Source organism: Coniosporium apollinis (assembly GCF_000281105.1).
Source record: "Coniosporium apollinis CBS 100218 chromosome Unknown supercont1.29, whole genome shotgun sequence".
Lineage (NCBI taxonomy): Eukaryota > Fungi > Ascomycota > Dothideomycetes > Coniosporium > Coniosporium apollinis.
In genome coordinates this window covers 88,067-102,282 of record NW_006913291.1, presented here as the reverse complement: position 1 = coordinate 102,282, position 14,216 = coordinate 88,067, and the positions used below count along the sequence as shown (strand labels likewise).

At 57.5% G+C, this 14,216-nt stretch overlaps 6 protein-coding genes across 6 annotated transcripts; 5 read left to right on the top strand and 1 right to left on the bottom strand.

Annotated features, from left to right (window-relative positions):
* Positions 1–393: 393 nt before the first annotated feature.
* On the top strand, positions 394–5,179 carry W97_05915 (amylo-1,6-glucosidase; the record flags this gene model as incomplete). The annotated part of the gene is made up of 3 exons (XM_007783796.1): positions 394–626; positions 682–5,029; positions 5,096–5,179. The coding sequence occupies 3 exons, from the start codon at positions 394–396 to the stop codon at positions 5,177–5,179; spliced, it is 4,665 nt and encodes a 1,554-aa protein (XP_007781986.1).
* An 844-nt stretch (positions 5,180–6,023) lies between these two features.
* W97_05914 (uncharacterized protein) lies at positions 6,024–6,500 on the top strand (the record flags this gene model as incomplete). The annotated part of the gene is made up of 2 exons (XM_007783795.1): positions 6,024–6,204; positions 6,334–6,500. 2 exons carry the CDS (start codon positions 6,024–6,026, stop codon positions 6,498–6,500), a joined length of 348 nt encoding a protein of 115 aa, XP_007781985.1.
* Positions 6,501–6,935: 435 nt separating this feature from the next.
* On the top strand, positions 6,936–8,215 carry W97_05913 (uncharacterized protein; the record flags this gene model as incomplete). The annotated part of the gene is made up of 6 exons (XM_007783794.1): positions 6,936–7,058; positions 7,119–7,323; positions 7,390–7,514; positions 7,583–7,670; positions 7,739–7,930; positions 8,022–8,215. The coding sequence occupies 6 exons, from the start codon at positions 6,936–6,938 to the stop codon at positions 8,213–8,215; spliced, it is 927 nt and encodes a 308-aa protein (XP_007781984.1).
* A 342-nt stretch (positions 8,216–8,557) lies between these two features.
* Positions 8,558–11,859, top strand: W97_05912 (uncharacterized protein; the record flags this gene model as incomplete). Its single annotated transcript, XM_007783793.1, has 3 exons — positions 8,558–9,005; positions 9,062–10,549; positions 10,607–11,859. The coding sequence occupies 3 exons, from the start codon at positions 8,558–8,560 to the stop codon at positions 11,857–11,859; spliced, it is 3,189 nt and encodes a 1,062-aa protein (XP_007781983.1).
* A 571-nt stretch (positions 11,860–12,430) lies between these two features.
* On the bottom strand, positions 12,431–13,135 carry W97_05911 (uncharacterized protein; the record flags this gene model as incomplete). Its single annotated transcript, XM_007783792.1, has 1 exon — positions 12,431–13,135. The coding sequence occupies one exon, from the start codon at positions 13,133–13,135 to the stop codon at positions 12,431–12,433; it is 705 nt and encodes a 234-aa protein (XP_007781982.1).
* Positions 13,136–13,385: 250 nt separating this feature from the next.
* Positions 13,386–13,796, top strand: W97_05910 (U6 snRNA-associated Sm-like protein LSm6; the record flags this gene model as incomplete). The annotated part of the gene is made up of 3 exons (XM_007783791.1): positions 13,386–13,488; positions 13,600–13,713; positions 13,771–13,796. 3 exons carry the CDS (start codon positions 13,386–13,388, stop codon positions 13,794–13,796), a joined length of 243 nt encoding a protein of 80 aa, XP_007781981.1.
* Positions 13,797–14,216: the final 420 nt, after the last annotated feature.

Genomic DNA, 14,216 nt, shown 5'->3' with positions numbered 1-14,216 from the left:
GCCATCGCGAACCTCGAGCGCAAGCAACGGGCCCGATTCCTTCCTTCCTTACGAAGAGCCCGCGACAACAACACCAGCAACACCAGCAACACCAGCTCTTGCCCGCCAAGGACACCCCCGAGCCCTCGAGCCCTCGCCAATTGAGCGCCATAAAACTTCCTCGAACCTCAACTCTCTTCCTCTTCTTTTCCTCATCCTCACGCCTCAAAGCATTGCTTACGACTCGCTGCAACTCTCGTCCTTTTACCTAGCTTCCATCCGTTCGTGTTCATCCTAGACTGTATTGCTAGACGCTTCCACCGCGCAAGCTCGTTGATGCAAGTCGTCGCCAACATCTTTGGAAGCACGCCGCTCTCAGTCTTTTCGGCTCTCAGTAACGCCAAGACCACCGCAATGTCTCCCCCATCACGCCAGGCAACCCAGGCCGTCTACCTGCTGCCATTGACCGACGGCGGCGCACCCGACGTGCCGGGCACCTACATCTACCTCCCACCTCCGTCCGATCCCTGCTACATCGTGCGCTTCGCCATCGAGGGTACCAGCTCAATATGCCGGAAAGGCAGCCTTTGGGTCAACATTCCTGCCAAGGGGGAGGAGTTCCGGAGAGACAGCTACAGGGAGTACAAGTACGTCTCCTCGTCCTGTCCAGTCTGGCGTAGAGCTAACAATTCCTTTTCGCAGGCTCACTCCGGACTTCAACAAGACCATTCACATTGACGTACCCATCCACCAAGCCGGTGCCTTCGGCTTCTACACCACCTACACCCCTCTGCCGGACTTCTCGACCGAGGCGGTGCCGACTCCCAAACCGACGAAGACGCCGGTGTACTACATCGATGTCTGCCCAAGGCTCACCCTCCGAGGCCGACACGTACCGCTCGATGCTCTGTCCCTGTTCTCCGTCATCTCGAAGTTCATGGGCAAGTACCCGACAGACTGGGACAACCACCTTCGTGGCATCGGCGAGCGAGGCTACAACATGGTCCACTTCACACCCCTGGTCATGCGAGGCAACTCGAACTCCCCATACAGCATCTACGATCAGCTCCAGTTCGACAAGACTTGCTTCCCCAATGGCGAGAAGGACATTGCCGAGTTGGTCGACAGGATGGAGAACCAGTTCGGCCTTCTGGGCATGACCGATGTTGTCTGGAACCACACCGCCAACAACAGCAGGTGGCTCGAGGAGCACCCCGAGGCCGGTTACAACACTCTGACAGCGCCCTGGCTGGAAGCCGCCCTTGAGCTTGATACTGCTCTCCTCAAGTACAGCTCCGAGCTCCACTCTCTCGGCCTCCCGACTACGCTCAACAATGTGGACGACCTGCTCCGGGTCATGGACGGTGTCAAGAGCCGTGTTGTTGGAGGCATCCGCCTCTGGGAGTTCTACGTCATCGACATCGAGAAGAGCACCGAGGCAGTTGTCAAGGCATGGACCGAAGGCCAGGTCATCTTCCCCGAGGGCGGCTTCGGCCCCCTTGGAGTCGGCGGGCTCAACGAAGTCAAGGAATGGCCTCTCAAGAGGAAGGCCGACTGGCTCATCGAACATGCCCTTGAGGGTGGTGACCGCTTGGGCGAGCGCTTCCGTCGCAAGATCAGGCCTCAGGTTGGTGCCGCTCTGCTGAGCGCCTTGTTCGGCCGGTACGACACTCGCACCAACAGCAGCCCGGACGAACGCGTCGCTCATGGCACCATGTACAAGTTCATCGAGGAGGTCAACATCCAGTTCTACCGGGAATACGATGCCGATGTTGCCGAGATCATGGAGCAGACCTTCAACCGCGTCAAGTACGTCCGCCTTGATGAGCATGGTCCGAAGCTTGGCCCGATCAACAAGCAGAACCCTTTGATCGAGTCGTACTTTACGAGGCTTCCAAACAATGCCACGACCAAGAAGCACGATCCGAAGAGTCTTGCCCTAGTCAACAACGGCTGGATCTGGGCTGCCGATGCGATGAAGGACAACGCTGGATCCAAGTCTCGTGCTTACCTGCGAAGAGAAGTTATCGTCTGGTCTGATTGCGTCAAGCTCCGCTATGGTAGCGGTCCAGCCGACAACCCCTTCTTGTGGGACTTCATTGCCAAGTACACCCGGTTGATGGCCAAGTACTTCGTGGGTTTCCGTATCGACAACTGCCATTCGACGCCCATCCATCTTGCAGAGTACATGTTGGATCAAGCCCGCCAGGTCCGTCCGAATCTCATGGTCTGCGCTGAGCTGTTCACCGGCTCAGAAGAGATGGACTTTGTCTTCTGCGAGCGACTCGGTATCAGCTGCCTGATCCGCGAGGCTATGCAAGCATGGAGCACTCAGGAGATGAGCCGCTTGGTCCATCGCCATGCTGGCAGACCAATCGGTAGCTTCGAAGTCGACGAGATCACGGATGCTGAGAAGTCCGAGCAAGCTAATGGCACCACCAACGGATCGATTCGGCCAACACGCGAGATCATCCGCAGGATCAAGCGCAGTCCGGTGCATGCTCTGTTCATGGATTGCACACACGACAACGAAGTTCCAGCTCAGAAGCGTGACGCTCGCGATACCCTGCCGAACGCAGCCTTGGTCGCGATGTGCGCCAGTGCCACTGGCAGTGTCATGGGCTATGATGAGATATACCCCAAGCTCATCGACCTCGTGCACGAAACCAGGTTGTACTCCTCGTCGTCTTCTTCTGGCCCGGTCAAGATCCAAGCCAGCGAGGGCGGCATCGGCGGCATCAAGAAGCTCTTGAACCAGATCCACGTCCTCATGGGCAAGGACGAGTACGACGAGACATTCATCCACCACGACCAGCAATACATCACCGTCCACAGAGCGCATCCCCAGTCAAGGAAGGGTTACTTCTTGATCGCACACACCGCATATCCCGGTTACGGCAACGGTAACGGTGGCTTCCCGCCTGTGCACCTCCCTGGGACCCGTGCCAAGGAGATCGGAAGCTGGATGCTTGAGGTTGACGACAATGAACAAGCGAAGGCTACTGCCTCGAATGATCGGAAAATGCTCAAAGGCCTGCCGAGCCGTACTAAGGAGGTCCGCGGCGTGCGCGTCGAACTCAACGGCGACAGCACCACTATCACGGTTCCCGAGAAGTTTCCTCCAGGCAGCATTGCTCTGTTCGAGACTTGGATTCCGGGAGCAGACCACTCCGAAGGCCTCGATAAGTATGTCACTAGCGGTGGCAAAGCGGCGTTCAAGGACTGCGACCTCAACGATCTGAACTTCGCACTGTACCGGTGCGACCCGGAAGAAAGGGACGCTACCGGCGATGGCGTGTACAACATCCCAGGCCACGGTTTGCTTGTCTACGCTGGTCTGCAAGGCTGGTGGAGCCCTCTGCGGGATATCGTCCGCGATAACAATCTTGGTCATCCGATCTGCAACCACCTGCGCCAGGGCCAGTGGGCGTTGGACTACTGCGTTGGTCGTCTCGAGAAGGCGTCGCAGCAGGACAGATACTCCAAACTCAGCGGTCCCGCTCAGTGGATGAAGGAGCGGTGCGATGCGATCCGCAAGGTGCCGAGCTTCCTGCTCCCGCGATATTTCGCTATGGTCATCCAGACCGCCTACAACGCTGCGGTCGACCGCTCGATTGAGCTGATGAGCGACAACGTCCGCCAGGGCAACAGCTTCCTCAAGAGCTTGGCGCTGGTCAGCAACCAAGTCAGCGGGTACATGAACGACGCTTCTCTCTGGCCCAACAAGGTCGTGCCTAGCATGGCCGCCGGCCTTCCCCATTTCTCCTCGAGCTGGGCTAGGGTTTGGGGCCGCGATGTGTTCATCTCCCTCCGTGGCCTGTATCTCGGTACCGGGCGCTATGCTGACGCCCGCGAGCATATCCTCGCGTTCGCCAGCGTCCTTAAGCACGGCATGATCCCGAACCTGCTAAGCAGCGGCGCCCTCCCCCGCTACAACTCGCGCGACTCCATCTGGTTCTTCCTGCAGAACATCCAGGACTACACCAAGATGGTCCCCGACGGGATGAGCATCCTGCAAGAGTCCGCGCCGCGCCGATTCCTCCCGTACGACGACACCTGGTTCCCGCACGACGACAAGCGCGCCTACTCGAAGTCTTCCACCATCGAGGACGTCATCCAAGAGGCACTGCAGCGTCACGCCACCGGCCTGTCCTTCCGCGAGTACAACGCCGGCCCGAACATCGACTCCCAGATGAAGTCCGAGGGCTTCAACATCGAGGTCCACGTTGACTGGTCAACCGGTATCATCTTTGGCGGCAACCAGCACAACTGCGGCACGTGGATGGACAAGATGGGCGAGAGCGAGAAGGCCGGATCCAAGGGCGTCCCCGGCACACCTCGCGACGGCGCAGCGGTTGAGATCACGGGCATGCTGTACAGCACTCTCGCGTGGGTAGATCAACTCCGCAAAGACGGACACTACAGCTACGACGGCGTCACGACCGCCGACGGGAAAGTCATCTCCTTCGCCGACTGGGCAGCGAAAATCAGAGCAAACTTCGAGCGCTGCTACTACATCCCTACCGACCGCGCCGAGGACAAGAACTTCGATGTGAACAGCAAGATCGTCAACCGCCGCGGCATCTACAAGGACCTCTACAAGAGCGGCAAGGAGTACGAGGACTACCAACTCCGGCCCAACTTTCCCATCGCCATGTGCGTCGCCCCGGACCTCTTCACCCCCGAACGGGCTCTCGGCGCCCTCTCCGTAGCCGACAAGGTTCTCCGTGGCCCGACAGGCATGGCGACGCTCGACCCCAGCGATCTGAACTATCGCCCGTACTACATCAATTCCGAGGACAGCACGGACTTCCACACCTCCAAGGGTCGGAATTACCACCAGGGCCCCGAGTGGTTGTGGCCGACGGGGTTCTTCCTGCGGGCGCTGCTGCGGTTCGACCTCATGAGGAGAAAGACGAGGGAGGAGAGGGTCGAGAGTTATCAGCAGGTTACGAGGCGCTTGGCGGGGTGCGTCAAGGCGATTAGGGAGAGTGAGTGGGCCGGGTTGCCGGAGCTGACGCAGAAGAATGGCGAGTTTTGCCCGGATTCGGTGAGTTGTGCTTCTGTGTCCCTTGTGTGAGAGGTGTGGGGGCTTTGCTAACATTTGTTGATGCAGTCACCCACGCAGTCGTGGTCCGCGGGCTGTTTGATCGATTTGTTCCATGATGCGAAGGAGTTCTCGGAGAGGGACGCTGCGTAAGGCTTTGCGCGAGCCTTTTCGTGTGTGAGCCTCTTCTGTACGGATCCCGTGTGTGCGACTAGAGGCCTGGATGGCTAGACTAGACGGCTTGATGGCTAGAGTAGATGAAACGGCCTGGTGTACGAAAAGTGCGGCGTTGTGTAGATAGATGTCACGAGTAGCGACGACTTGTTTAGACTGAGTGCGCGGGTATGAAGCGCGTCTACCTTTTCTCCGTCTTTCTACATTGCAAGGATAAGGTATGAATCTAAGACTTGGTACACTTGCTCCGTCGGTCACTTGTGCAAGACTGGCTGACCATAAACCCCGTTCGGTTATGACACTGACACAGTAATGCTCCACTATTCTCATCCCCTTCCATTCCCTGTGTGAGCTTGCGGTGGATGCTGATAGCCACTCTACCTCCATTGCGCAATGAGCCTGCCGTCTTCCCCGTGAACCTTGCTCCTGACAATCGTGGCTCGCATGCCGGGCCTCGAACCGGGGACCGTTTGAAAGCGACACACGACAAGTTGGCGGTGGCTTACTAGGTAGGCAAAGCCCCGTCGACTGCCCCTCACCCCTGCCCCGCACACGTCATCCGCCTTCACGTGGCTTAGGGGTACCAAGGGACGGCAGGAGCTCGCTGAGCAGGTAAAACTGGTGCAACTCTGCTCCTTCCAAGCTTCTATTTAACAACCACCGCCGACTCAAATCCTCAACCAATTCCACACACCTACCAACCAACAAAGTGAGCAATTCGCTCATCTGTTGCACCTCCGCCCCGGCTAACCTGAACCACAGCCTCACAAACACAACAACAACAACAATAACCACTCGAAGATCAAATCACCCAAACACCAACATGGACTTCGTCAAGAGCTTCACCGGCGGCAGCAAGGAGGGTCAGCAGGCAGCCGGCACCACCGCACCTGTCGAGCAGAAGCAGGGTGGCGGCGGCTTCCTCGGTGGCCTCGGCGACAAGTTCAACAGCGCTGCTGGCGGCGGCCGCGAGAGCGAGAAGAACGAGGATTTCTTGGACAAGGGTAAGCCTCTTCTTATAAATCAATGCTCCCTTTGTCATTTCTACTTGCAATTGGCATTTCCTATTGCCCTTCGTCGAACCCCCCAAGCCTCAATGCAAGATCCTTTGCTGACAATGCTCTCCCCACCAGGCATCGACATGGTCCAGGAGAAGTTCATGGGCGCAGGCGCGCAGGACAACGAGTCCGCCTACGAGCAGGCCAAGGACGAGCAGATCTCTGACTTCATCCGCGGCAAGTACAAGAGCACCATGGGTAGCGATATGCCCATCAAGGACAAGGAGACACGGTTCGGTTAAGCGTTTGAGGCGCAAGTCCGACTCTTCATACGGACGGAGTTTCATGGACGCGGGTTTGACGGTGAACCTGAATGACGGATGATGGATGGCTGGGCTTTATGATCCCCTATAGCTCTGCCTAGCCAATGCAGAATGGAGTATTGTTCTCCAGTGACTGATATTGAGTCGAGCATGAGATAAATTCTGTGAGATCCGGCCTTCTGAGCCGTCAAATGTGATGCGAGCGAAGCCGTTGAGATTCTCAACCCCCTCGCCAGAACGTCTCGCAGCTGCTCCAACTTCCCACGGAAGATGCACGCAGCTGTACCTCTACCATGTCTTCTTCGCAACTTCAGGATACTCTAACTCCAGATGCGCGGTGTAATATGAAGAGAGCTCCGCTCATCAGCTGAACCTTCGCCATTCCGATCGAACCCCCACCATCAACGCCCGGCGATGACCACCAGCGCAAACGACCTCAGCAGCTTACAAAGGAAGATCTGGGACGGTTCAATCCCACTCGAGATACGACTGGCGAGCGCCGAGTGCAGGACGTTCGACCAATCCGACCCATATCTGGTAGCTGCTCAATTCGAACGTAGGGTGTGGGTATGGACGGAGCTAACAGGCTTCGAACAGATACAGTTCCCACGCATCTCCTACCTGCCCTTCCTCCTCCCGCGACTCCACGCCTTTTTCTCCCCCTCCCTCATCAACCCTGACGTCTCGCCCTCGGACGGCTGGCTGTCCTACGAGGACGTGGCCCTAAAGTGGCATTACCCACTGGGTCTGCTTTACGACCTGTACTCGGGCGCGGAACCTGCCCACCAGCCAGGCCGCACAAGTCTCTCCAAGGAAGAGCATACCTATGGCGAGGACAGGCACCCGGCACATGTAGCTGAGGAGGCAGATCAGCCTGGGGCGCTGCCGTGGAAGCTGGTTGTGCACTTTACGGAATGGCCGGATGAGCAGCTTATCAGGCTGGATGCTGAGGGCAAGATACTGCATGATGCGTTTATCAACAGCGTCAAGGAGGTGGGCGAGTCCTGTGGGATATCAATGCGGCAGTAGCGCATGGGAAGCTGACGGGAAACTCCCAACAGGCAGATTTCCTCCGCAACGGCAGCGCAAAGGCCATAATGAGCCTGAAGGTAGAAGAATCGATGGCGCTGTGGCAAGCGGTGGAGACCCGTACGTCTATACCGCTTCCCAACCACCAAATAGCACCTCCCATGACTGACTTTTGTCTACAACAACAGACGATCTAGCGCTGTTCAACTCGGTCAACCAGAAGCTCCTGAACCCGCCAGGCGTTCCGCTGCGGCACATACCCATCAAGATATACCTTCCGAGTAGCTCCGCCACTGCTAGCACCACATCCGACACTACCGCAATAGCTCCAGGTCACTTGAAGGTGGTGCAGAGCCTTGCCACGCCGAAGTTACCTTCCAGTACGTCAAATCACGTGATCATCACTCCCGTTTAGCAGATGAACTTTCCGTATCAAGAATCATATCCTGTAAGCTAACAGGATGCGTCCAGGACAGCCGCAAACCCTCGGCACCGCGCTCAACGCGGTTCTGCCTACCGTCTTCGTCAGTCGCCGGAACGCGATCCTGGCACAGCCGGTGCTGCACGGCGCGGTCGTGCCGCTGAGTGCGAACTTGGAGGAACTTGGCAAGGCCGCGGCGTACGCGGATGGGTTTCTGCATTTAGCGGTTGTGGTGATGGGATGAGGTATAGAAGACGACTGGGGTATGGTAGCAGCCTTCGATAGTAAGAGCTAGAGATGGTGGTTGGTAGATGTTGCCGTGGTGTAGAGTATCTAGGACAATACAGTCTTACAACCATCATCAGTCGCTACTTGATGCAAGACTGCGAGCTCGTTGACCTGGTTGCCATCGTCCTCGAGCGACTGAATGATATTGACGCCCAGCAATCTTCGTGAGATGATCCTGTCTGGCCGTCTTGGCCGTCGCTACGTCATAAGTAGCCCCAAGCTTGCGCTCCTACAACAACTTGACGGCCGCTGTCACCTCACTTCCCACTGTAGCACACATTGCTCACTGCGAGATACAATGACTTCCCTAATCAGCGCCGTGTTTGGCGACAAGTCCAAAGACGACGACACCACCGAGAGCAAGGAGGAAAACACCACCGAAAGCAAAGACAACAACACCACCGAGAGCAAAGACGACACCACTACTGCGAGCAAAGATAATACCGCTACCCAGACTTCCGATGCGCCCCCAGAGACCAACCGCGAAGCAGCCGGCAATGCGCGGTCAGACCAGACGACGGCGAGAGCTTCACAGGCGGAAGTCAAGCAGCCTAAGAAGATATACGAACTCCCAAAGCAGAATCCGCCTCCCGGAACGATTCCGTGTCCAGACCCCTCAGTGCATAGCAGAGACACGAGGCTGCAAGAGCAGGCGTCGAACGCGGCCCTGTACACCACTAGCCCTCGGAAGAAGACGAACCCTGGCGGCAACATACTCGGACCAGATCAGAAGCTTTCGTCAGCAAGTGAGTCGATCGCGTTGAACCACAAGCTCCGTCGGTGCTGATACAGTATGCGCCAGGTGCCGCGCAATCCCTCAAATATGCTAGTCCGCAACAGCTACCCAGCTTCCCTGTGGTTGGCATAAATACCACGGGCTCAGCAAATTCGGCGGCTAATCTAGCTAACACCAATCACAAGAATGTGGAGATCTGGAGGCCGGACGCGTCGAGCGCCGCAGGCAAGGCAGCACTACTGGCAAAGGACTACAAGATGGACCCGCTTTGGAAGCCCGAAGCCAGCGCAGCAGGCTCCAAGGCGGCTCTTCTGGCGGCCAGAGACGGAGGCAAGGTCAACATATGGACTCCCGAAGCGCACGCCGAAGGCAACTCTGCCGCGAACATTGCCATGCGCGAAAAGAACCTTGTCCCTCAATTGGACTATGGCTATACCGAGGATGGTCACAAGAAAGCACTTATGGCTGCTACCGGTGCCCTCTCTGGCCGGCAAAGAGCAGGCTCAACGCCGACACAACCCAATCTGTATCCGGACCAAGCCAACTCTGCGCACAACGCTCTTAATGCTGCTCGCGGGTCTGTTAGGGATGCGAACAGGCTCGGTTCTGCCGCGATGGAGGCAGCGCGGGTAAAGAACCTGGGCAAAAATATGCCTAGGGAGATGTTCTCTGAGCACCCGCCGGTAGCAATTGAAGTTGAGGAGAAGAGGCACCAAGAAGCTCTCCACGCATCTGCAGTCTCTATGGCCAAGAAGATGTACGAGATAACGCAAGCACGCGCCGAAGAACAAGCACATGGCGGAGATGGCCTCACTGCGGCGCGCGGCGTGCATGGCAGGCAACCATCTGCACGTGATCAAGAGGTCAAGCAGCAGGCGATGCAGTACATGAACCTACAAGAGGCAGCGCAGAAGCTGGCGGCCGAGAGGCTGGCAAAGCTAAAGCAACCGGATGAGGCCGCCATCTACCGGCAGTACTACGGTTATGACAATCCGCCGCCAAAGTCACGACTGTCCATTAGGCGCGGCAGGCGGCGAGCAAACAGTGAGGGCGAGCCTGTTGATTCGGATGACGAGCAGCAATCTCGCAGGATCCGATCGCAGATGTCCAAATTCGATAAAGACATCGAGCAGGTTGACTCGAAGAAGCGGCAGAAAGACCGCGACGCTCTGCTTGCGGCTGCGGAGCGAAGAGTGCAAGCTCAGATGCACAACATGGACGAGAAAGTCTTCGCAGACACCGGCAAAGTCTCACCCGCGATGATGGAAGAATGGGAGGCCAAGGCCCGCGCGCGTGCTGCTGCAGACAGTGAGGCCCGTATGGTCAACCATGGCAAGGTGCACATCGGCGGCGGTAGGTTCATGGATCAGTCGGAGATTGACGCCATCGCTGCTGCCAGGATGCAACCTACACTCAACGAGATCACCGAGGCTGCTGAGAAGCAGCGAGCCAGGGACGAGGAGATACGCTTGGACCAGGAAGAGAAGAAGCGCCAGGCGCAGAAAGAGAAAGAACGGCTTGCCAGGGAGAAGGAAGAGCAGAAACGATTGAAGGGTATGTTGATATCATACAACGTGTTCCGTCGACCATGCTTACTCACTTCTCGCCCAGCTGAGCAAAAGGCAGCCGCCCGAAACAAAAAGGATGCGGAGAAAATTGCCGCACATACAGCGAAAGACGCTGAGAAGGCCAAGAAGGCCGAAGAGAAGCGTGTCAAGGAAGAACAGCGCAGGTCCAAAGAAGTCAAGAGGCCTGCGACTGCGGAGACAGCCCCTACAACAGACGCAGTCACCACTCCTGTTACAGCCGCGGTCGCCGCTCCTACGGAACCAGCCCATGAAACCACTTCGCACGACGATGACGACATAGACCCGAAGAGCCCCATCCCCACTGCCCCTGTTACGGAGGACCGACCAGCGGTTGCTCAGGTACCTAGCTACCACGAGGCAGTGGAGCGTATCGCTACTAGTAGCAGTAGCCTCAGTAGTAGCAGCGAATCCGACCTCTACGAAGAACCTTCTCCTCGACAAAGTACCTCAGCACGACCCAAAGAAGCCGTGGCGCCCAAAGAAGCTGTAGTACTCGAAGAAGTCGTAGACGAAGGCGTGATCACGGCGCCTCCAGAGGTCGTAGCTCAACGCGTGCTTACATCGCCTGTAACCGATTACCCGGAGAATCCGATTCCTCTGCCGACAACGCTGGACACCTCGACAACGCTTACAGGCGCTTCCACGGCACCCAAGCCTTCGGAAGACACCACGCGGTCCAAGTCAACCCCTTCGGACACCACTACTCCTGCCTCTGCCACTCCTGCTGCTGCCGTGCCTGCTGCTGCCGCGCCTGCTGCTGCTGCGCCTGCCCCAGCCAGGAAAGAGTCCCGCGTGAAGTCCCTCCTCGGCAAGTTCAAGCGCCACCCCAAAGCGGAAGCCTCCGACGCCTCCACAAAGGAGAAGAGCGCCTTCATCGGCGGCGCCACCCTGACAGGTGGGGCAGTGACAGCAACAACCGAACCCACCCCCGCTGCTACCTCCCAACCCGCCACATCTACCACCCAGCCCCCCGCCACAACGACCACAACCACTAACACCCTCACCCCCGTCAACAGCGCTCCTGCCGATACACACGAAAGATCGCGCAGCCGGAGCCCCACCTCCATGAGCATCAGCTCGCTGTCCAGCAGCGGCGACGAAGGCGTGCAGCGTGGCAGGACGGGACGGAGGCCGAGCGATCTGAGCGGGAATGAGGACTTTGAGGAGGCGAGGGATACCTTTGATGAAAAGTTGGCGCCGCCGCCGAGTTTTGGGACCGAAGGACGGGTGTCGGGGAGTCCGGTCAGGGACTCGAAGTTTCAGGAACAGTTGTAGGTGGGTGGGGGGCTGGCAGTGGGGAAGAGAGCGGGAGTGGTAATGGATGATCTCTTTGTGCTTTAGTGATTGGTTGAGATTGGACTGAGCGGTTTGCCAACTTGAGGTCAGATGGATTACCCTATGAGTCACGATACATGACACTCGCTTGAAGTCGAAGTGGCTTGATCTTGCAGGTAGCAGTTCTTTGAGTAGATCTCTAATTACATGTCTATATGCCTCTTCACAATGACCGTACAGTGCACCGAGAGCCGCCATAGAATGTGGCCAGATTACTGATGAAGGTAATAATCCGAGCCCTTGATGTGGCGGTGATATAGTACAGCATAGCCAGCTCAACTTCTGAGCTGGATGCTCACATTCTGGCGTCGATTGAGTTGCGCAGTGGATTCAATAAGGAACGGCTCCGGATTTCCATCTGCAACTCCAGTGCAGTTCGCAATCTTTGCCCGATCTTCTCTCAGCAACAAAGCTCTCGTTAAAGAGCTACATTGCATCGACGCACCACTCGAGGACCTTCTTCTTGATATACAGGATCCTACACATCTCTCTCCCACCTCCCAAACTCCGCCTAACCCCTACTCGTCTTCCTCTCCTCCGCCCTCCTCTTCGCCCTGACCTCCGCCCGCCTCCTCTCGCCCCCATCAACAATCCTCCCCCTCTTCTCCTCCCAAAGCCCCTCCTTGATCCTAAGCCTTGCCGCCAAACCCCCTGTCCCCTTCACAATCTCAACATGCGGCCCGCAGATCGTCTGCGCGCCCCTGATCTTGACCCCCACCACCGGCACCGCCTCCTCCTTTACTTTTGAATCCACCTTCTCCGTCCCCGCCGGCACGTTCACAGCGACTTTCCGATGTCCCGCCGTGCGCGTCGCCGTCGCGGCCTTGAACCGTGGACTCGACGTCGGCACCTCGACAACGCGTAGCTCTGCAGCGCCGTCGGAAACGAACTGGGCGTTCCCGCCCACCCCGAACTCCCCGTTCCGGAACTTCTCGCGCCAGTGCAGCAGGTAGCGGCGCGCGCGCGGGGGCTCGACTCCGGCTGCGCGGAGTTGGGCGCTGCTGAGCGAGAAGAGGGATTCCCAGGTCGGGATCTTGGCGGCGTGGGCGGAGAGGTTGCGGCCGATTACTGTGAGGAATGTGGGAGTGTCCGGTATGAAGGGCGTTGGGGAGGGGATTGGGCGGGGGGGAAGGCGGGCGTGGAGGTGGCGGATGGGGACGCGGATGGGTGTTGAGGGGGTGGTGTGGAGGGTGAGGATGGGGCGGCGGAGGGCCATTGTTGTGGTTGGAGGATGATGGATCGTAGCTCCAGTCGTGGGTTGAGCTGTGCGAAGCTCCTATTAAGGCAGATGTAAGGTAGACGTAGAGATTGCGATAGCACTCCGTGGATGGTGATGTTTGCAGAATGAAGCTCTTCGCGGAACGAGAGAACTTTTTGGCGACTCTCGGAGCAGCAGCTTGGACATCACCCACGACACCCTCACTCAACCAATCCCCGTAGCCTCGCTATCCCGCACAGCTCTCAAGATGGAAAACGGCGCCAGCGACGCAAAAGACCCATCCGGCTTCCTCAGTGAAATTATCGGCGCCCCCGTCACCGTGAAGCTCAACTCCGGCGTCGTCTACAAAGGTCCACGATATTCTGCCACAAGCTTCCCTCTCCCCCCTCTCCCCCCTCTTCCACCCTTCCCGACTCCTAGACCAGCTGTAATAACAAGATGCTAACCCTCAGCTTCACCAGGCGAGCTCCAATCCGTCGACGGCTACATGAACATCGCGCTCGAGCAGACGAAGGAATATGTCAATGGGAAACTGCACCGGACGTATGGGGATGCGTTTGTGAGGGGGAATAACGGTATGTTCGAGCGTGAAGAGGGTGGGGCTTGAGGGACTTGGGCTAATGATGTGGTAGTCATGTACATCTCCGCCGATTCATAAGACTTTTGGCGGGTTGGAAGTATCAATTGCTGGGGAAGAATATTGAGACATGAGGGCAAGGGCACGCTGCTTGCATTCATAAGTGAATTCGAGCATAGCGCGGAGTTTGCGGCGCACCAGGAGCTTCAGACACGATCAATCAGGACAGTGTAAGGAGGTGGACCTTGAATAGCATCAGAGATCTGCTGAGGAAGCACTCCCACGAAGGAGCTTGTAATCGGACGTCGCCCGATAGCAGGACGGTTTGTTCAACAGACCGCACGCAGCGCGAGGTATACAAGATACCCGGAAATCTACGCATAAGGATGCCCTCCTAATCAAGCTGCCTTCCCCATGCAGCTGATAAGTACTCGTCAAACACATCCCTCAATGTGTACCTCATGCGGTGATCCGAAATTTTTAACGCCATATACAGTAGAT